This window comes from Salvia miltiorrhiza, chromosome 2 (genome assembly GCF_028751815.1).
Source record: "Salvia miltiorrhiza cultivar Shanhuang (shh) chromosome 2, IMPLAD_Smil_shh, whole genome shotgun sequence".
In the NCBI taxonomy this organism is placed as follows: Eukaryota; Viridiplantae; Streptophyta; class Magnoliopsida; order Lamiales; family Lamiaceae; genus Salvia; species Salvia miltiorrhiza.
In genome coordinates, this window is record NC_080388.1 from 61,237,224 (window position 1) to 61,258,478 (window position 21,255).

Below are 21,255 nucleotides of genomic sequence, written 5' to 3' on the forward strand. Positions count from 1 at the left end.
TTTTGGATAAAGAGTGTATGGAATTCCTGGCAAGAGAATCTAGATATTTTAAGTTGGAGGAAACAGAGTAGCCACATATATATCTTTCAATTAGTATATCATGCATGCATGTTTTAGTCTCCTAATTCATTTAATCTACACTGTGGCAAAATGAGATTATAAAATACTAAGCGAGCTTATCTTGGGAAGATGACGGTGAATTAACAATTCTTTAATTTGGACTATCATTACAACTCGTACACTAATAATTATGTAACCAAATCTTCCTAAATAATGCAAAAGGAAGTTTCTCACTTGGTATCTTATGTATTCCCTACTTGAAAATAATTAATGTATAATTAGTAGGAAATTGAATCAAAGTAACACATGGTTTGAAGAAAAATGGTAGGCATTTAATATGAAAATGAAGGAAACATAAGCAAAAAAGGGGCGTGAGTTTGGTGGCTGAATTTGAAGTCTCTATATTCGAATGGATATTGTACCAACTAATGTCGAGCATAAATGCAAATGATTCCTTGTCCGGAAAAGACCACTTTGTCCCCACCATAAACATGCATGAATGTCTTTCTCCAAATCTTCCTCCCACGCTCACTCTTTAAATGAACATCGGTGGAGGCCAAAATGGTCATTTCACACCTTTTGATCTAAAGTATCACATACATATTTTTGAGTTTCATAACTCCCCTCCACGAAGAAGAGCTTGTTTCAGCGTTGCCCAAAATCAATTAAATCAAAGCTTTATCAGAATGATGACAACAATTATTCGAAAAAATTGAAGCTAGTTTAGTTTGGTTTGGAGGGGTAATTAATTGGGACATACAACGTATGATAGAAAGGGCGGTTTGGTTGGGACACACGTGTAAACTATGGTCCATGAGACCATGTTGTCGTAGAAAAACTTTGTTTGCGTAGTTAAGGTCGACATCTCAATCATGGAGGCATTATTTATTTGGGTGGGCAGACTCACTTAAACCACTCAAAAACCCATTTGGTATCAATCAACAAAGATAAGAGCAAAGTTTCTTGTCTTATTTCACGTTGCTTGCTGCCTTGCCTTCACATGCATTTCTACTGGCTATTGCAAAACCCACAAACCCATCCCATCTTAATTTGCTTCTCTACTATCACCCGGCAAATGAAAAATCGAGTTGCGGGTGAGGACCATTTCATCTTTCAATAGTATGAAGGGGCCATTTTGTAACTAGTGTTTTGAAAAGGAATATGTTTTAGTGCAGAATTATTCTTCTTTGTCACTTTCACAACCAAGTCAAAAAAGGTACCAAGACTATGCCTTTACATTAAATGCAGTGAACGAGCCAATCTTGACAACGACCTCGTCTCCACCGCGACACAAGAAGCCACATTGCGAAAAAGAAACGCACGTTTCAAACTACACCGAGTTAACCAAACTCGTATCTCGTCGCATCTTCGCACTTTGCTAGTGTTTCGTAGCATTCGAATCTGGATCTTGATCAATCAAGACTCTCCTTTTAAAGTATATCAAAGTTACCTAGTAGTTCTCACCCTATTGTCATTGTTTGGCTTTCCTTAATCATAGAAGAAAGAATATAAAACAATGTTACAAGAAGAAATAATGTTGTCCAAGACGAGTAAAAACCTAAGAAACTCTAGTCAAGCATTCTATTAGACAAATATTACAACGGTGATAGCTTTTCACTTGTTAGCTCTGTGGGGGGAAAAGGTGTATTTTGAGTAAATAATGAACTCGATCAACAAATAAGTTATCTTCTGGTCTAGTCTACGGCGATTGTACACAAGGAGACTTACTCGTTTTAGGCGGGCCGAAGAGACGTTCACAATCTTATCACTTGTTCATCAAGTGGTCGTAGATCTTCATCTTCAAGTCCAAACCCAAAAAAAATTAAAAACACGGTCTTCATCTTTAGCTATTCACAATAGGGGTCCCAATTACCCTTACTAGCTTATAGCAACAGATAGTAGTGTTGTTCTTGTCATGCAACGGCCGGCCTTCATGGTTATAATCTGTTTGAACACTCGTATTCTGAGGCATGAACGAGATCGACTAGTCACTTCCACTACTATATCTAGAAGCTGGTAAAAAAGGGAAATACAAAAGAAATGAATACGTTTGCAAGAACACAAAAAAGTTTTCCCATGGAGTTGAGTAACAGAGTGCAGGTGTACCTCTGGAGGCTCTTTTCCCTTCCATGGCGTCTTTCTTCTCTTGGCAGCTTGAGCAGAGGAAAGGGCCGTCCCAAGGCCGTAATTTTTTCAAATCTGTGGTTCCCGAGTGTATTGAAATGCCCTCTCCAGGTTTTATCTCTGCTTGGCAAACTGCACATACAAACAGCTTGAACATGTTGCACACCGGGTACTTCGAGTCCAACCTGTGTACCACACAATGAACAGACGAATTAAATCACTCCAATCCTGTTAGTTGAGAAAGCTTTAAGAAAAGAGATCGTCTGACGGATCAAAATCTATCAAACGGTACCCATATATGGATCCAAGTTCATATCCGGTGGTCTATGTGTAAGTTTGGTTGTGTTTGGATCCGTGTATGGGTACGGCAGGTGGTTTGACACAAGACTCCCTCGTTCAGAAATAGAAATATTATATATGAAATCATCCATACCTTTCCGATAGGAAAGCTGATCCTTCCTCAAAGATTTCCTCCACCATATCTGGTTCAATGTGCTCTTCCTTGTCAGGGTGAGAAGTCGACTCTGACGACTTCTTCCGAAACATAGACTTAATGCCTCTTTTCCCTTGCTTCTTAGCGGGTACTTTCGGAGGGTCGTGCTTCTCGGGTGGCTGTATGTCTACAACAATACACGTTGTATCATCTCGAAGCCCTTTCACCTGTACGGCTTCCTGCACGTATGATAAGGGGAAATTCAGACAACCAAATAAAAGTGAAATGTGAAATTTGAAAGAAAAACAAAAATATAAAATTACTTTGACAATCTGTGAAGCTGCAGCATCTGGTAGCATTCCTCTACAACACTCGAAAGCTGTTTCTGCAGATAATGCATCCCAAACGCCATCACTCGAGATGATAAGCCTTCCACCAGTTGATGATAGCTACATGTCACAAATGAAATGATTTAGCTTAAGAAATAGTGTTCTTCAAATATATGTAGTATATCATCTTATCATTATAGTTTCATGAAAAAGAGATATCTCCTATCTTAAGTGGAATTACGATCTCCAAGAGATTTAAGGAAGTCCATCGTGTTTTTATTGGCTTACCACATTCCAATGTTCCATTCGATTAGACTAGGCATTAGTTATCTTATAGTATTCCCATAACATAGTTTCCCTCCACTTGGTTTGGTGTAACAAGTTGTCATAGAATATCCAAGCCATCATATAAATTTTAAAAAATCGGAGAAAGATATATTATGAATCAAGAGCTCGTGATATGAACAAACCTTGACTTGCTTCACATGAGGTACAGGAACTATGTACTCCCCGACATCCATGTCACCAATGGATCGTGAAAGACACAAGCCACCAGGCCAACATCTTAACGGACCAATCTACATAGCACCAAAGCATCCGGAATATTATAAATCTATAATGAAAATATGTCTTGGCTTGACAGAATGGGAAGCCTAAGTGTACCTCTGTGCCACCTCCGGTATTAAGCCGTCCAACTTCACCGCCACTTGCAGTTATCCGTTCCCTCCTGTTCCATCGTCAATCAGAAAACTGGATTTTATTGTAAAAGAACCACGGATATTGCAAATTGGCTGATATAGTAAAGTGCTTACTCTTCTTCGCTGCATTCAAGTCTATGATCTGCTGAGAGATAATATATCGCCCCTTCAGCTGATTCAAGCACACCACGAGAATCACCAACTGAAGCAACAGTTAAGACCCATCCCTCAATTATTACAAAGGTTACCGTTGTTCCTGAAGTTTGGGCTGAGAAATAAACGCAATAATTAGCAGCCATTTGTAGAGAGAGAGAGAGAGAGAGAGAGAGAATATGTATTACAGCATTATGCCATATGCAAAGTGAAAGCTGTAAATTTGCAAGAGATGAAATTTCTTGAGGTGGCAACTAGGGAAGGTTATTTAAAGTCCTATCAACCTAAGTCATTAAATACTTGGATTAGCTCTATGCTCCAGCAACCTAAGGTTATGTAGTATGTAGTCAACAGCTGAAAGACATAATTACGCTTAAACAATGAAGATTCTCGATTTGGCATTAAATACTTGGATTAGCTCTATGCTCCAGCAATTTGAGCTGCATAAAACTTTAGGCTCAGCAGATAACTGGCAGGACCCGAAATTTACATAAATATTAGTATGACATATTGTGAACATTAAAGATAGAAACACGCACACAAAGGTCCATTTCAGCCAATGTTTTGATGAATAACAACTACAATAATTTTTTCTACGAGCATATCATTTTTAAAACATTTCAGTGTGCAGATCAAAGATCACCTTTGCAAAAAAATTGGCGGATTACGTGAGAAATTGTCTAAAAAAATGGTGCCTTCTTATGGATGTGCCAGTGTCATTTGCAATTAAACATGAGAATACCACATGGAATCTTTGTCTGGATAAGCAGTAAATACCACATGGAATCTTTGTCTGGACAATGGTTTAAAGCTGGATCTTTCACTATTTATAACAGTTCTCCAAAAGCTTCCATTTAAGAATTCCAAAATCCAAAACCTTTTCAATTTTGATAATCAACCTGCTAAAGGATCCAGCTCGACTTCTAACGTGTCGGATACGATTAAGTTTTCCCTACAATCAATTCTTCAACTAAATCTTACTCTATCAGATTATGTGCTAGAAAAACAATTATACCTCTTTCCTGGAAATCTTTGTCGGTCTTCACAAAGCCTGCGACTAAAGCCCTGGGCAAAGCCGCTACCCATTCTTCACTGTTAAGATCTTGTGGAATAGCATTCAATACATTATTCAAGAGATTCTCCTTCGAATAGATTGCAGCTGCAGATCCATTGTGACCATCAAATAACTGCAAACAAGAATTGGGAATATTAATAATATCGGTGAGAAGATATTAAAAAAAAAAAAAAAAAAGCAACAGGAGCACCATAAATCAAGTGTACAGTTTGAAACCCTTAGCAAAAGAACCATAACCGACCAATTTTGATATATGAAATAGCTTTCGTTAATCACTACAAAGAATGAGAGAATAGTCTCCAACATATGCTCACATAGCAAATATTGATGTGCCAGTTAATTCCGAGAACTACGGGAGGAGAAACTGTTAAGAATGCAAGATATCATCCAGTCTAAAAGCATGATTTGCGCATTCAAATCTCCGACCAAATCTACCTTTAACAAGAAAAGGACTCGTGAAAAGATCGTGACTTTATGATATGAAGTGAAACGCTGACTACCAAAAGTTAATTTCTTCCATATCAATGAACTCAGATTTCCAGTTTTATCCCTTTCGTTTCAATCTCAAATGAACACTATCTTTCATCTATATCATCCATTTTCCCAAGTATCAAAAGCCGTATAAGAGGAAGAATCAGCAAAATCATCAAGAACATTTCACCAACATTTTAGATACCACCCGTTTTTTCACAATATCTCATGAAATGCAAGAAATGAAGAGTCCAGTTCTCCAGAACAAGAACCAAACAACTATATTGATGCATTAAATAGAGGCAAAAGGGTGTGACATTATACCGCAAAAACAGAATATGTGGTGACTCCATCGCCTAAGACTCGTTGACATTCAGTCTTGATAAAGGTCAAGTCCTCGCCTTTCTTGCTCTGACTAGCCTGGCCATGCGTTATCTCCGGCCTCTCGATCTTCTCATTCGCCAGCTCCCGCTTCAACAACACGGACAAAGGGACTGTCTGATGGTCGCCACTCTTAGACAACATTGCCTCTCTAAAACTAATAGATTCCCCTTTTCTTCCCTACCCTTTCTTTTTATCTTCAACGAATCCCAAAAATGAAGCCCTTTTACAGAAATCAAAACCTCTCTTTCCCTTGTTTAGTGTCAATCCCACCGGATTCAATCAACACAAATCCAAAGAAATCCTACACACACAAAATTTCAATAAACAGAAAATGTCATCAAACAAATCTACAATTACAAGCAGCCACTACAAAATAAGAGACAACCCCACAATTGCAATGATCAAAGCGTAAAGGGGATAAATTGAATTTCAGTTTCTTGACGCAATCGATACAAACAAGATCCTCTTGCATTTCGGTAAACCCAACACAGACAGCATAAGAATCATCAACAGCTCAAAGATTAATGAAGAGGCAGCACAATGCGGATTTAAAAGAGCAAAACAGAAATGGGTCTGCCCCATTTATTGCTAATATATAAAGACAAAAAACAAAACAGAAAAAACACCCAGAAAAAAATGAAGGGCACGAATGAATGATCGAAGAAATACCGTTGTCGGGTTGCAGTCATCAAGAAACGCAGATCCCGGCGTCGTTGGGTTCCGGAGCTGCAAAAAAATCGATTCTTGTGCATTCCACTGTATCTCAGAGAGAGAGAGAGAGAGTTAATGGTGGGGGGCGTAAATTGAAGAAGCTGTCCGGCAAATTGCTACTACTACTATTTTTAGAGGGGGCAGAATTGCATCAAATGTAATGTGTGAGGTATCATTTATTAAATTAAATTAAATATAATGAGAATACGAATAAACTTTGGGGGTAAGGTGTGGAATTTTGTTGTTGTTGTTTGCGTTTGCAAAGTGTTTTTATAATTTTTATTTGCATTATTATTTTTGTGTCATGTGCAGGATTTGACGAATGACAATTGACATTGTCCGAAATGAAAATGCTTTTTTTGTTCGGCAAATAAGAAAGCTGGAATCTGAGCTGTGAAAATAATACTTGTATATTTTTCTCTCTTCTGTTGGCGCGTCGCCTTTAAACTATTCCAGACTTCCAGTCTCCGAAGCCCAATTTATTTAGAAACAACTTTTTTTTGGATAAATAAATAAGATATGGACTTTTATTTAAGCGTGAAAGACAAACGATGGATTGCATTGCATTTTAGATTAGGAAGGATGTATATGTCGCATACCATTTGTATGCATCCGTTCACGTTTATTTATTTATTTATTCTTATACACCACAACTTATAACTGGATTTTAATTTTTTTATATGTAGTATTTTTTGGGGGAGTTAAGTATTATGTGATATTTGGTTCAATTTCTTGTTAATATTTGTGTTTTTGTCATTGTCTAGCTAATTGAATAATTTTCTTTTTGGAATTGAGTAAAAGAAACGAATAGCAAGTATTAAGATTAAGAAGTTGCACTCCTATGTGCTCTAACGAATGGTGCGTGTGAATCCGAATACTCGATTTGAATTTGGGTTTGACCTAGTTCAAAAATAAATTTAGATCAAAATTTAGATTGAATTCAGGTTATGAGTTAAAATTTAAATCGAATATAAATCTGATTCAAGTTATAAGTTAAGATTTGAATCAGGTTCGGATTGGATCAAAGCCAACCCCATACGTAACTCTAAAAAAAAAAAACCTAAGATAATGAGATTTCTAGCCTTTCTATTGACAGTTTCAAGATATTTAGGCTCTTGTGTTGCAGTTAGTGGTAGTAAGAATTTTTTGTAGTTAATAAATCAATTTCGAAACATAAAGTGATAAATGTCCTAGAAAGATCAATTAATGTGGGTGAGTAAAATAATTTAGTTTTAAGTTTTATTGCTGGAGCTCGTGTATTTATTAATGTTTTGGTAAATTATATTATTATTTTGTCGTAAAATGATAAAAAAAAATATCATGTTATTATTTTTGTCACATAACTTTGATTGTACGTTGATATCTCGTGTATGGTTGTAATATACAGCAAAAGAACACACAATTATATACATTCAAAACATATGCAAATACAAATTTCTTTCGTCAAAAATAAAAAAAAATATTATGGGTAACTATATAAGGGCTATATTGTGAGAAAAATATTAATGAAGTCGTCGGTGACATCTCGATCAATATTACTATCAATTTCCAGATTGAAGACTATTTTCAATGCAATTTGTTTATTTTATTAGAGGGTGGTTTATTTTCTTGATAGTAATCTATTTTATTTGAGGGGGAGCGTAAAGCAAGAAAGCAAACCAGCACTAAATATTTTGGAATAGAATGTCTCTGCAGAAACACATTGCGCTAAAACGTCCAAAATATAAAACCATAATTTAGATTTGGAAATATTATACAACTAACCTTTATACTTGGAAAAACTATAGAGCCATACAAAGCTATACAATTAAAAATCTCTTCTCAGCAAGATGTTTTGGATTCGATTTCTACTAAGGTGTGGAGTAGTTTTTACACTATTGTTTGATTAGTTTAATTATTATAGTGCGAAAATCTTTTATATTATATGTATATTTTGTATCTAAAAAAATTGATTAATTGTAGCACAATCACGCATAAAAAGTTAAATATTTTCCACAATTAGAATGAGTCAAGCCCAACAAGCTGTACATGAATCCAAATTAGTAATAAAAACAAAGAAAATGAGATTAACCATTATATCTTGTTTGATCAAAACTTTAACATCATTTACATACAAAAATGATAAACTATCTATCTATTATTAAACAGACAAACAAGCCTACCGAATGACGCGACAATGTCATGTAATAAGGAGGATATGTAGTAGGGGGCTCGTCAGCTGGTGCACATCGAGCTCGAAAAATTAAAAATTATTACATTCGAAAAAAAAAATCGCTCCCTTCAAGATTCAAAATCAAGTACTGCATCCATTCATCAAGATAATACATTTACTGTGAATCTTAATTGTCAAAGAGTTAAAAAAAATCTCTATTCTTATTTTATTTAGTTGTTCTTATTTGAACTTCAACTTCTTCATTATATAGGGAGCGCTCCAATGAGACCCTCTATTTTTAGTGAGATCTTAGACACGATCTCGTACATTTATTTTATCAATCCTATTACTGATATTGTACCTAGAGGGCGAATTTTTTTCTCAGGGTTCGAATCCTTGGAGAGAGCGAAATATTTTAAATTCCGTTATTCATCAGTATATATGTCTTATTCATTGAAAAATAAGGGTCTCATTGAAGCGCACCCCTATATATATATATATATATATATATATTATACTATAATGTATTTATTTATACATAATGGGCATTTGGTGTGAGTAATAAGACATGAGAATGGAGGATTTAGAATTTTCAAATTGCGAATCCAGGTATCATAAATATTTATGTTAAAAATAATACATCTCAAAGCGTTGTTAACTTTCAAAGTCATATATATTTGGATAGTTCTATAGAAACACAAAGTTAGGCAGAGAAATGAGACAGATTCTAGTTTGTTAGATCAATCTTATCAAGGGCTGAGATTAGAAGTTAATTTAATTAATATAATCATTTTTTACAATAAAATTGGTAAGATTCATAATATCCCTAATATATTATGAATCTTACCAATTTTATTGTCACAAATGATTGATCTAGCGAACTAGAATATGTCTCATTTCTCTATATAGGGGATTGTTTTTGTTAAATCTAACCATATATATATATATATATATATATATATATATATATATATATATATATATATATATAGGAATGTTATGCTACATACCTTATGTGAGCACCACTCACGTTTAACCCTCGTTAGCATTATCTTTTTTATTTTAGACATTTATTTTTATTCTAATACTTCATAAATTGTTATTAGGATCATTAATTTTATAAATAACATAAAAATCAAAGTCTAATTTGTCCTTTTTATTAATTATTTGAAGTTAAAGGGAATATGAACAAATCGAACTTTGATTTGTATGTTATTTATAAAATTTATGGTCCTAATAACAATTTATGAAGTATTAGAATAAAAATAAATGTCTAAAACAAAAAAAATAATGCTAACGAAGGCTAAACGTGAGTGGTGCTCACATAAGGTATGTAGCATAACATTTCTCATATATATATATATATATATATATATATATATATATATGTACGACTACTACCACTACTATTTTATTTTTATTTTTTTGGGAATACAACTGCACCCTAATGCATGATTGATAAAATAATCTAATGTAGTTAGAGTGTTTTGGTTTGCAGGATTCGTCCTTAATGGATAACTCGGTCCACTCTCTAATTATTCAATTGAATGATTATTTATCAACTCAAAGTTAAATTGATTATTTAATCATCATTCAATCCATGATGCAAGATTTCAAAAATATCCTCACTAACATTAATATTGGTTTTGTTTGTCTTTAATTTTTTGCATTTTCGTAGGATTACAAAAAAGAAAGCCTGATTTTCTATTATTGTAATTTTTCTATTTAGTATACATTTTAGTCATACTCTTTCAGTTTATCCTACATCACATTCAATCAAGTCAAACACAAAATTTATTTTCAAAAAAAAAAAAAAAATCAAACACAAAGCTTAATAATTCAAAGGATAGAATTAGTTGGCATAATTAATAAAAATATGTGATTAAGTATTTTTATCCTAAGAATTATATAAGATTTCTCTAATTTCACTAATTCGTTTCAGTAAGATACAAACCAAGTAAAAATAACTCAAATAATATAAATAGTAATTAAAAAAGTGAAATATCTTAAAATTTTATTTCAACTAAATAAATAATAAATTAATCTTATTAAGACTAATTATAAAAAGTAAATTAGTCCATAAAGGCTTTTGATGAAGTCAAAGTGAAATATATGACGGTGTGGACCCATTAATTAATTGAATGAACTAGGGCTACTTGAGTTGGCCAATCAGAAATGAATAACTTGCATGAAAATCTTTACTATAATTTGTTTGCTGCTCATATTACCAAACTTTTCATTTTACTGGACGAAGTATTCAATAAGACATTGAGCCAATAATAATAATAATAGCATCTTTTTGTTTTGATCTTCTTTTATGTTTTTTATTAGTTAATTTAAAAAAAAAAATAGTTTACATGGTTACTCTAATTTATATGTGTGAACTTCAAAAAATGTCCAAATTAAAATGGATATTTTGATGCATTGATTTTTTTTTTTTAATACTGAGACATGTTAATATTCCCTTCGTCCACGAAAAGTATGACGTTTTTGTCATTTTGGTTGTCTACTAAAAGTATGACATTTTTCTTTTTACAACACGATTTCACATCTTTTCCTTATCTTCTATTCTTACAAATACCTCTTATTTACAAAAAAAAAAAAAATCACAATTAATTCAATCTCACTCCCTTATGTCATACAATGACGAAACCATTTCTCTACTACATAAAAATCATCGTCCATTTTATCAAAATCTGTACGCACCAAAAATACCATATTTTGAAATTATGGTATTGTAGACTTATACTAGTTTGAAATTATTGAGACATGAATAAACTTTGTGTAGTTTATTTTATTGCGTTTGAGTTTTATTATTTTAGTTATTACATTTGTTAAATGTTGTTCATTAGGTAAACATGTTTTAAAAAATAAGTTATCGGTAATACCATATCGAAACTTATCAATTTTAATATACCGTGAAAGTGCGGTATACTAAAATATGATACGGTATACCGAAACACGGTAAGGTATATCGAAACAAAGGTATGAGGTTTTTTTCGTACCATACTTTAAGGTATATCATAGGTAAAGGTATGCGATTTCTCCATATCAGAAGTAAAGATGAGGTATAAGGTATGAAAATTTTAATAAGGTATATCGTACCGTTCCGCCCCTAATAATAATTATTATTACTCTCTTCATTCCTGAGACATCTTTCTAGAAAATGAGTCTATTAGTGATAAGGTGTGTATTTGATGCATAGAGAAAGAGTCTTATGTTAGAAAATAATAATAATAAAAAAAGTGATAATGGACCAATTAAAATGAAAAGAAGTGGGTCTATTAGTGATAAAGTGTGTAATATGTGAAAATTGTAAAAATAATATTTAATAGAATTATTTTAAAAATAAAATATTTTTAGAAAGAAACAAAAAAGAAAATTAAAAAGAAACATGACAAAGTAATCGAGTACTCCATATGTCCCAATATTAATAATGATTTTTTTTTTCATATATCCAAAAACCTTTTCTTATTTACACAAAATTATGAGCTTCATCATTTTTTATAATTTTATTTTTTAATTATTTTTTTAATAGTTATGTCGAAAAATAATGAGTCATTAAGTGAGACGGTATATAAGTAGGATGACAGCAAGGTTTGACTTCCAGTGCAAAGACGACTCAAATTGGCTCCCGAAATCCGCGGCGTCTCACACTCATAAAAACGTCCAATCGCGTCTCCGGCGCGTCATCTCACCGAAAATTTAAAGTCTTTATTTTCCTTTTCTTAGAATAAAAGGTAATATTAAAATTAAGTCCCTTATACTTGACAACCACCGAGACATGATAATGGGAGCAATATGATGGGCCACAAGCTTGGGACTGAAAAAAACTTATCCTTCTTACAAGCCCAACAAACTGGCCCACCTCATGATGTTCTTCTTCTACTACGCAACATTAAAATCACATCCAAACCAATACATGCGCTAGATTATGCCATTGCCACTCTTTGAACATACTAACAAAAGAATGAAAACTACGCAATATAATTATGTTTGTTTATCAATTTATCATTAATTATTTATTAGAAGGATTGACATCTTCTTTATTTTTCTTGTCCATTTATACTAAATTTCTCTCTGGAGAAATTATAAATATGCGTTTTTTGATATTATTGTCCATGATTATAATTTACAGGTACGATAAAAAAAATAATTATATACCTATTAAACAACCATTGCAGAAATGAATGTTTCTTCACAATCCTATCCTATAAGTAGAGTAACCAAGTATAATGTAGTCATTGTTTTGAGATACGCAATTGTAGTCGAACATAATCACAATCATTTTGTTCAAGGTTTTGTTTTTGAAATGGAGTGAGAATTCACCTCTAGATTGCCCTACAAGTTGTATGTGCTACCATTAATACACTTGGATCGAGTTTTGCACATAGCCACTAAATTCAAAATCTACAACCTAAATAATAGTAATACCACATTCCAACTATCAAAATACAGCTTGCATATTATTGAGCTTCACAGCTCAACCTTGATTGTCTCACTATCAACTCTCACAATGAAGACCTGCAAGAATCCAAACATTTGAAAGGGAAATGGCATTGTGATAATCAAGAACAAGAAAGATGGGATATAGTAGTACCTTAAAGACGGTTGGTTTGATCAACTGGAAAACGAGGGCATCGCCGTCTACTAAGTTGTGATCCACTGCAAACTTCTTCCAACCGCCGCTAAGGCCGGTTTTCCGAGCCAAGTACACCACCGGCCACTCCTCGCCTTCCTCGTCCACCAACTGAACCACGCCGTCGTTCCTTGGCAGCCTCCTCCTGCAGAAATCCGAGTAAAGCCCCTACAAACACCAACTTGAATTGAGAGCAAGAACAAGAGGAGCGCGCAAAAAAAAAAGGTATGTTTGATTGATGCTGACCAGCCAGAAACCTCCACTAACGTGGGAGGGGAGCATCGACCTCACAAACGAAGGGTGATTGGAGCCGAGAGATGATTCGATTTCCTCTGCTTTCTTCATGGCGATGTCTCTTGCTTGGTCGGATGCATACACGCGGTTCGACAAATCCCTCGTTTTGTGAGTCATTCTGTGGTGTTTTCAATCATGCAAGAGTTGAGGTTAGCTGAAAAAATGGGGTTTTTTTGGGGGATTAGAAATGGCAATGCAGTTGAAGATTAAACCTTCGAGGGATGTGCACGCGGTCGTAGACAGTAATCTGCGGAAGGTTGTGAAAGTGAAGACAAGGAAAAGTGATGAATGAAGAAGTGAAGATTGTGGAAATGAAAGCATTATTACCTCCTTGTATTCCGGAGCCGATTTGTTGGAAAATCGCAATGATCTTCTCACAGGAACCACCTCAGTCCTCGCAATCCGAGGTTTAGTCTTCTTCATCTTTTAAGAATCAAAAGGGCATATTTTTTTAAAAGAGAGAGGGAGAGAGGAGAGTGTGTGTGTGTGTGTGTGAGAGAGAGAGAGAGAGAGAGGGAACCGGAGAGGGCTTAGGAGAGGAGGAATCTTTGAGGGCTTGAGAGAGAAGAGGGAGATGGAGTTCCTCTATTCGTTTCTTGTTCTCTTCCAATCTCTGCTGCCGTACAGCTTCATACTTCACCTTTGCCATCACCATTTTCACACCTATCTTCTTCAACAATATAATCCAAAACTAAAGAGATAGAGAGAGACGAACAGAGCAGCGCTTGAGTTTCTAAACCATGAAGAGAGACACAGCTAAGCTTCTAGTTCAAATATTGGTGGCAAAATTGACCGTTGGAGTCCCACTTCTGACTCACTGCTACGGTAATAAATTTATTAATTTTACCTAGCGTATTTTTTAGATTTATTTTCCAACAAAATAGGTCAACCGGGTGAGAGTACATATGTGGTGCCGGTACCTTTTATAAAACTAAACTTGTACGAGTATTTTAATTTTAATTTGAAAAAAAAATATTACTCACAAATAAAAGAGATACGTTCAATAGGTTAGAAAGATTGCGCAACACATTTCATTTCCTCGATAATTAAACTTGTATATTTTCTTTTGCATTTAGGTATAGTAAAATTTGTACGACCTAATTTTAACTGAAATTAAAATAAACACAAATCAATTTACTTATTCCAAATGATACGATATAATTTATTTCATATTTTAATTGTATTGATTGTGATACGCTTGCATGATAGTATTTTTTTTCCCCTCATTTTACTGTCTCAATTACGATACACATACACTGATTGATAAGTGATGAGAAATCAAGTAGAATTGTTAAAACCCCACTATTGAGGAAATAGAGTAACAATATTATGTTGTTTACCTGGGAAAATAAGTAACAATTTTTATCTGGGAAATCAAGTGAATACTAACAATTTTTATTTTTTTCCTCATTTTACTGTCTCAATTACGATACACATACACTGATTGATAAGTGATGAGAAATCAAGTAGAATTGTTAAAACCCCACTATTGAGGAATAAGAGTAACAATATTATGTTGTTTACCTGGGAAAATAAGTAACAATGTTTATCTGTGACTGTAACAATTTTTATTTCCAACTTTGTTGACTGAATCAAAGCTGAATGTAAATGTCATTATGCGTTAATTGTAGGATTCGAACACGAATTACAATTTATTCTGAATAATTATATTCGAGAGTTTTACAGTCGATGAACATTGCAATCATGCTCACTCACTCAATCTTTACCAGAAAGCCAACTACCCTGGTTCGAAATGGTTCTTGCACGTATGTTTCAAAGAGAGAGAACTCCCGTGGCCTACTGCTACAGAAGCAAAGACACCAGATATAATTGAGAGTGAAGGTATATCCTTTATTATGAATATGCAAAAGCAGATACTGATGCATTGATTTGTAATAGATCTTTCAGAAAATATGAGTAGCATAGTGTTGTCAACAACTTGAGTGGGACTTAACACAGTGTGTCTTAATATTTGATCAAGCCCAAGCTTTTTAACCAAGGGACCATCTCTGAGAGACCTTCTCTCAAACTTCTCGGGTTGTAATCCAGCTCTTTCTTCGCCTTCTCGCAACTGTACGCCCATTGATGCCTTAGAACATCCACGCTCTGTTCAACGTGTAGACTGTGAGTCAAACTATTACTCGGAACTAAACCTATGTTATACAACAAGTCACATGGAAACCAACGAAGGATTTTTGAACAAACAAAACAGGATCATCAGCTTATCACCAGTTTCGAAATTCAGTTATGATATCAATGTTTGAGTAATGCAGTAACTATTGCTTAGTAGAAAGGACACTAATGAAGCATCCAGGTATAGAACGGACGGAACAAGAAACATTCGATGAGCAAAATTACTGAGTAAATAAGATTTCAGTTCCTCACCGGGGGGCTGATTATGGGAAGCTTCCCGGTTATTCTGGAGAAGAGAACGCATAGCCATCCATATACATCAACAAGAAAAAGTGGGATCTGAAACTGAGGCTTCGATGTCTGAGTAATCTCTGCTGCTATATCATAAACATCTTTGAAGGATGCATTTTCTCCTGTAAGAAGATACCTTTCACCTTTCTGACCTTTAGCCATTGCAGCAATATGCCCCTGCACTACATCATCGACGTGACAGAAAGAGAACCCTTGCTCTTGGCCAACATAGCCCGGCATCCGGCCACTAAAGCGTTCCACAAGCTGACACAGAATATACAAACATTTTAAGAAGCAAACTCGCTTGCATGAGTGGATGCCGAGGATGAACATCCACTCTTCTTACATCATCATGAATCAGAAACAGTTTTATCAATTCACATCAAAAGAACACACGAGTGTGACATCATGAATCAGAAACAGTTTTATCAATTCACATCAAAAGAACACACGAGTGTGAAAAAGCACCTAGAGATCAAGAAACCTGTTCAGTTCCAAAGGGGGAACAAATCCCCAATTTTTCAGTTCAATCTTCACACATAATCAAACATGTTTCAACTAAATCATTGACATTTTAATCTTAACTGAGCTTCATCCTTTCCCCAGCACGAAAATATCATCAAAATCAACTACCTAAATTCATTCTGCACCAAGCAAAAACTCTGAAATCAAGCTTTACTAGAACAAGCACACAGCAATTTTACCAAGTTAGCCACTATATTTCCAGTTGTGACTTTTCCTGGACCATATATAACTCCAGGATACACTGGCACGATCGGCGCCCCCTCCGCAGCAGCATCCAACGCAATCTTATCCGATATAGCCTTCGACTTCTCATACTCAGTACAGAAATGCTTAGCAGGATGCACCTACAAACACAACATTTCTCCTAAATATTATCAACAGAAACAAGAAGCCATCTTTCTCCTTAAAAAATCATTCAATTGGAAGTGAACAGAATATAGTTTTTAGTACTTGAGTCTCATCAGCAATGTACCCATCTGTTGATCCCAACGCGAAAAACGACGACGTGTAAATGATCTTCTCGATCGTCTCCGTCTCCTTATACGCCTTCAACACATTCCTCAACCCTCCAACATTAACCTAACAAACTTTCAGTCAATACAATATCTACGTTTCGTAACCACTATAAACCAATAGCCACGTCAAAATCAATTACTGAAAACAGCTATCAATTTAACGACTAGTAAAAATCCTCTTAGCATCAAATTAGAAACTAATAACATCATAGAAGCTACTGATTAGTCAAGTAATCATTCATTCAGATTCCACAGTATATTAATTTTTTGATTAAGGAATCAATACGTGAAGCTGAGCTCACCGTGATGAATCTAGCGGGATCAGGCAACCAGGGTTCGACAAGAGCGGCAGTGTGGAAGACGACGTGGCAGCCGGAGAAAGCTTCCAGGAGCGACGGATAGTCGGTGACGTCGCCGTAGACAAGCTGAAGAGATCCGCCGGCGCCATCTCCGCCGTCGCAGGGCGGCGGCAAGGAGGAGACATCGCTGGTTTTGCGGACGAAGGCCTTGACGGAGTAGCCTTGGTCGAGAAGCGCGTGGCAAAGCCTCCCGCCTAGGTAACCGGATGCGCCGGTCACCAGTACTACTTTCTTCATTTAAAAAGTTTTATTTGCAAGTCAATTCAAACACTGTTTCGGTATTTATAAAAGGGCATGCCTCTTGCGAATTTATTACTTATGTATCGGCCCCCAATTTATTCCAATTTCTATATTTCCAACTTTTTAAGATTTTTGATTTGATGGAAGAGGTTTACGCAATACTCCCTTCATCCATTATTGGCCTATTTTCTTTTTTAAAGCGTGCCATTAATATTAACTTATTTCTATTTTTAATTACACTACAAACAATGTGACTCCATACATATTTACATTATAATCTTATTCTCTTAAATACTCATGCACAAAAAAATAGATCAACAAAATTGAGACAAATGGAATAATAATTTGATGATTTTATAAGATGTAAAAAGTAATATTGTAATAAAGAAAATGTGAATTAAGCAGCAAAAAATTTGCCTAATTTGCGACAAATGAAAAGGGTGGAATTTTTATTTTATTTTGATAAATTACATAAGCAAATAAAAAAATTCTTTATTTATCCTAATGGTTATCTTGGACGTAGTTTTTTTTAATCTTAATAATTGAATAAAAACTAGTGCTTCCTCTGTCCACAAAGATTGCGTGTTTTTCTTTTTTGGAAACCTATTTTATACTTTAAACCGCATTCACACTCAATATTTACAAAATATCATCTCTTTACTCTTATAATTTGGTCGGCTCAATATTACCCTTTAACATTAAAATCACATCTTCTAACTTTTTTATTAAAAATGTGCCCTCCACTCCATCACGCATTTTTTGTGGACGGAGGGAGTATGTTGCATCATGTGCAATACACAAAAAAGATTTTATATTTCTATATTTATACTTGACATAACTCAATTATCATGTTTATAAATATAATAAAAATTAAGTTTAACTAAATATATTTGAGCTGAATATTAAAAAATAAAGAAAAATAAAAAATAATACTATTATGAAAGAAAAAGTTAAAAATACAAAAATAGAGATAAAAATAAAAATAAAAAATAATTGAAAATTAGATTTATTCTAAAAAGATGAGAGATTTTTTTTTTCCGTCCATGAAAAGTATGACACTTCTGCCATTTTGGGTGTCCACAAAAGTATGACACTTTTCATTTTAAGACATGACTTCACCACTTTTTATTATCTTTAATCCTTACAAGCACTCCTCATTTATAAAAAAAAAAAAAAAAATCATCCTTAATTCAATCTTAACCACTCATTTCAAATTTTGGGGAGACCTTTTCTCCACTACATAAAAATCACCACCAATTTTCTAAAAACTTGTGCCCACCAAATTAAATCAAATATTCACATAAAATATATCAAATTAAAGCTCTTATTGTGATCTTTAATTTAATATGCATATTAAATTATTTTATAATAAGTCGAATTTCATAATTTTAGAATGAAATAAAACAAAAATACAAGAAGATAATATATATAGGGTGTGGTTCCAGAGAGAACTACATTATTTGTGAGAACGAGAGAACCATCAAATCTAATGCATCCACTGTAAAAATTAATGCATTCGCTGTTAAAATTAATGCACTAAAAAAATTTAAAAAAAATGCTCCCTTCAGGATTCGAACCCAGGATCTGCATTCATCCAACAAGATGATGCATCCACCGTAGATCTTGATGATCGAATGGCTGAAAATGGTTCTCCGGTCTTCTTTTATTTATGGTTCTTTCTTGAACTTCTTCCTATATATATATATATATATATATATATAGGGTGTGGTTCTAGAGAGAACTACATTATTTGTGAGAACGGGAGAACCATCAAATCTAATGCATTCACTGTAAAAATTAATGCATCCGCTGTTAAAATTAATGCACTCAAAAAAATAAAAAAAAATGCTCCCTTCAGGATTCGAACCCAGGATCTGCATTCATCCAACAAGATGATGCATCCACCGTAGATCTTGATGATCGAATGGCTGAAAATAGTTCTCCGGTCTTCTTTTATTTATGGTTCTTTCCTGAACCTCTCCCTATATATATATATATATATATATATATATATAGGGTGTGGTTCTAGAGAGAACTACATTATTTGTGAGAACGGGAGAACCATCAAATTTAATGCATCCACTGTAAAAATTAATGCATTCGTTGTTAAAATTAATGCACTAAAATTTTTTTTAAAAAAATGCTCCCTTCAGGATTCGAACCCAGGATCTACATTCATCCAATAAGATGATGCATCCACCGTAGATCTTGATGATCGAATGGCTGAAAATGGTTCTCCGGTCTTCTTTTATTTATGGTTCTTTCTTGAACCTCTCCCTATATATATATATATATATATATATATATATATATAGTTCACAAATAAATTTTTAATTTTATTATAACTACATAATTGTCACTTAATTTTAAAATTAATTTAAAATTGATTTCAAATTGAACATTATTTTTTAATATATTATAAATTATAGATATATATTAGTAGTTGCTTTAAAATAAGTATGGTAAATTAGTGGTATTAAATTTCTTAAGATTTATCAGTCTATGTGACGTGACTGATGTCCGACTACCCTACCTAGGTTATGTGATAGGGTGGACGTTATTGCTAATTAGTTATTGTAATTAAAAGTCATTAACACTCAAGAAAATTTGAGTTGTATGCATGGTGTTGTTCTTAGGCAAAAGTCAATGCAAACAAGATTTAATAGCCACGGTCCCCTTGGGATGACCTAGTAGTTGAGGTGGTTGCCTGTTGTCCAAGAGGTCATAAATTCAAATACTCTCGGCCACAATAACCACTAGGTGGTGTGTGTGTGGTTTGTATTATTTATAATGTAATTTCATAAAAAAAAAGATTTAATAGCCACGGCGTGCCCCATGCGTGTGTTGGCCAAATAATAAGGGGTTAATACTTAAAATTAAAAGTTTTGGGTTTGAATCTTCTGTGACGTGGTCTTTAAATTTCTTTATTTAATATTATTAATTTATTTATTTTTTTAAAACAAGATTTAATAGCTACGGTAGTAAAGGGTTAATGTTCAATACCTAAGGTCCTACACTCGAGTCATTCATTGCGGTATTTTTTTTTAATTATGTTATTTATAAAAAAAAAGATTTAATAGTTACGCCGATGAGATTTAGCTAAAGTGGCAAAGCTGAGACACCAAAAAACTTTCATTTGTGAGGGGTATTGGATTCAATCTCACCTGCTGTGTGATGCAGTTTTTTCATTTTTGTGTAAATAGTATTTCTACTTTGTGTAGGTAGTGATTTCGTCTGCGTGCAATTATTTTTCCACTTTTATGTGGTGTAGAGATATCGTCTGCGTGCGGGTTGCTTATTTGATCATATTTAAATATCTCTTGTAATTTTAATTTTTAAAAAAAGATTTAATAGCTATGCAGATGCGTGTGTGTTGGTCTAACGATAAGTGATTAATGTCCAAGGTCTGAGGTCCTGAGTTTGAGTTCACTGTGATGCGTCTTTAAATTTCTTTATAGCATCCTACAAGATTGCACAAGATAAAGAGGAAACTGTGAACTTGCTTAGTGAATTTGATTTTGTGTATGCACGTGAGAATTGAGATGAATGAGAATTTCAAAGGATGGGCATAAATAGGTTTAGTGGAAAATTGAATTCAATAGATCAAAATATGGACTGATTATTTTTGAAACTTTTGAGTTAATATATGAAAATAAAGTTTTTTACTAA

General features: G+C 33.9%; 3 protein-coding genes across 6 annotated transcripts; all 3 read right to left on the reverse strand.

The window, feature by feature from the left end:
• Positions 1 to 1,526: 1,526 nt before the first annotated feature.
• LOC131010856 (probable protein phosphatase 2C 12) lies at positions 1,527 to 6,845 on the reverse strand. Of its 2 annotated transcripts, none has more exons than XM_057938534.1 (10): positions 6,397 to 6,845; positions 5,668 to 6,028; positions 4,813 to 4,984; positions 3,759 to 3,912; positions 3,610 to 3,673; positions 3,417 to 3,524; positions 2,941 to 3,066; positions 2,618 to 2,856; positions 2,167 to 2,369; positions 1,527 to 2,073 (listed from the first exon to the last, which is right to left on the reverse strand). In XM_057938534.1, exons 2-10 carry the CDS (start codon positions 5,866 to 5,868, stop codon positions 2,045 to 2,047), a joined length of 1,296 nt encoding a protein of 431 aa, XP_057794517.1. In that variant the 5' UTR covers positions 5,869 to 6,028; positions 6,397 to 6,845; the 3' UTR covers positions 1,527 to 2,044. The 2 variants fall into 2 exon arrangements, with proteins under 2 accessions (XP_057794517.1, XP_057794518.1); XM_057938535.1 differs by having other exon boundaries at positions 1,527 to 2,023; positions 6,397 to 6,774.
• Positions 6,846 to 12,852: 6,007 nt separating this feature from the next.
• LOC131010858 (B3 domain-containing protein At5g42700-like) lies at positions 12,853 to 14,419 on the reverse strand. 2 transcript variants are annotated; one of them, XM_057938537.1, is made up of 6 exons: positions 14,044 to 14,407; positions 13,851 to 13,946; positions 13,736 to 13,770; positions 13,476 to 13,641; positions 13,191 to 13,397; positions 12,853 to 13,114 (listed from the first exon to the last, which is right to left on the reverse strand). In XM_057938537.1, the coding sequence occupies exons 1-6, from the start codon at positions 14,176 to 14,178 to the stop codon at positions 13,067 to 13,069; spliced, it is 687 nt and encodes a 228-aa protein (XP_057794520.1). In that variant the 5' UTR covers positions 14,179 to 14,407; the 3' UTR covers positions 12,853 to 13,066. The 2 variants fall into 2 exon arrangements, with proteins under 2 accessions (XP_057794520.1, XP_057794519.1); XM_057938536.1 differs by having other exon boundaries at positions 12,853 to 13,397; positions 14,044 to 14,419.
• Positions 14,420 to 15,353: 934 nt separating this feature from the next.
• Positions 15,354 to 17,743, reverse strand: LOC131010859 (uncharacterized). 2 transcript variants are annotated; one of them, XM_057938538.1, is made up of 5 exons: positions 17,290 to 17,743; positions 16,923 to 17,051; positions 16,652 to 16,816; positions 15,909 to 16,211; positions 15,354 to 15,629 (listed from the first exon to the last, which is right to left on the reverse strand). In XM_057938538.1, exons 1-5 carry the CDS (start codon positions 17,581 to 17,583, stop codon positions 15,489 to 15,491), a joined length of 1,032 nt encoding a protein of 343 aa, XP_057794521.1. In that variant the 5' UTR covers positions 17,584 to 17,743; the 3' UTR covers positions 15,354 to 15,488. The 2 variants fall into 2 exon arrangements, with proteins under 2 accessions (XP_057794521.1, XP_057794522.1); XM_057938539.1 differs by having other exon boundaries at positions 15,354 to 15,676; positions 17,290 to 17,621.
• Between the last annotated feature and the right edge of the window lie 3,512 nt (positions 17,744 to 21,255).

Coding starts and splice junctions, on each gene's coding strand:
- LOC131010856 (XM_057938534.1), bottom strand. CDS start 5,868: ATGTTGTCTAAGAGTGGCGACCATCAGACAGTCCCTTTGTCCGTGTTG. Junction 2,857..2,940: donor CAGCTTCACAGATTGTCAAA/GTAATTTTATAT, acceptor TCATACGTGCAG/GAAGCCGTACAGGTGAAAGG. Junction 2,370..2,617: donor TCAGCTTTCCTATCGGAAAG/GTATGGATGATT, acceptor TGTGGTACACAG/GTTGGACTCGAAGTACCCGG.
- LOC131010858 (XM_057938536.1), bottom strand. CDS start 14,178: ATGGTGATGGCAAAGGTGAAGTATGAAGCTGTACGGCAGCAGAGATTG. Junction 13,642..13,735: donor CGCGTGCACATCCCTCGAAG/GTTTAATCTTCA, acceptor AAAACACCACAG/AATGACTCACAAAACGAGGG. Junction 13,398..13,475: donor TTAGTGGAGGTTTCTGGCTG/GTCAGCATCAAT, acceptor TGGTGTTTGTAG/GGGCTTTACTCGGATTTCTG.
- LOC131010859 (XM_057938538.1), bottom strand. CDS start 17,583: ATGAAGAAAGTAGTACTGGTGACCGGCGCATCCGGTTACCTAGGCGGG. Junction 16,817..16,922: donor ACATTGCTGATGAGACTCAA/GTACTAAAAACT, acceptor TTGTGTTTGTAG/GTGCATCCTGCTAAGCATTT. Junction 16,212..16,651: donor GAAATATAGTGGCTAACTTG/GTAAAATTGCTG, acceptor ATTCTGTGTCAG/CTTGTGGAACGCTTTAGTGG.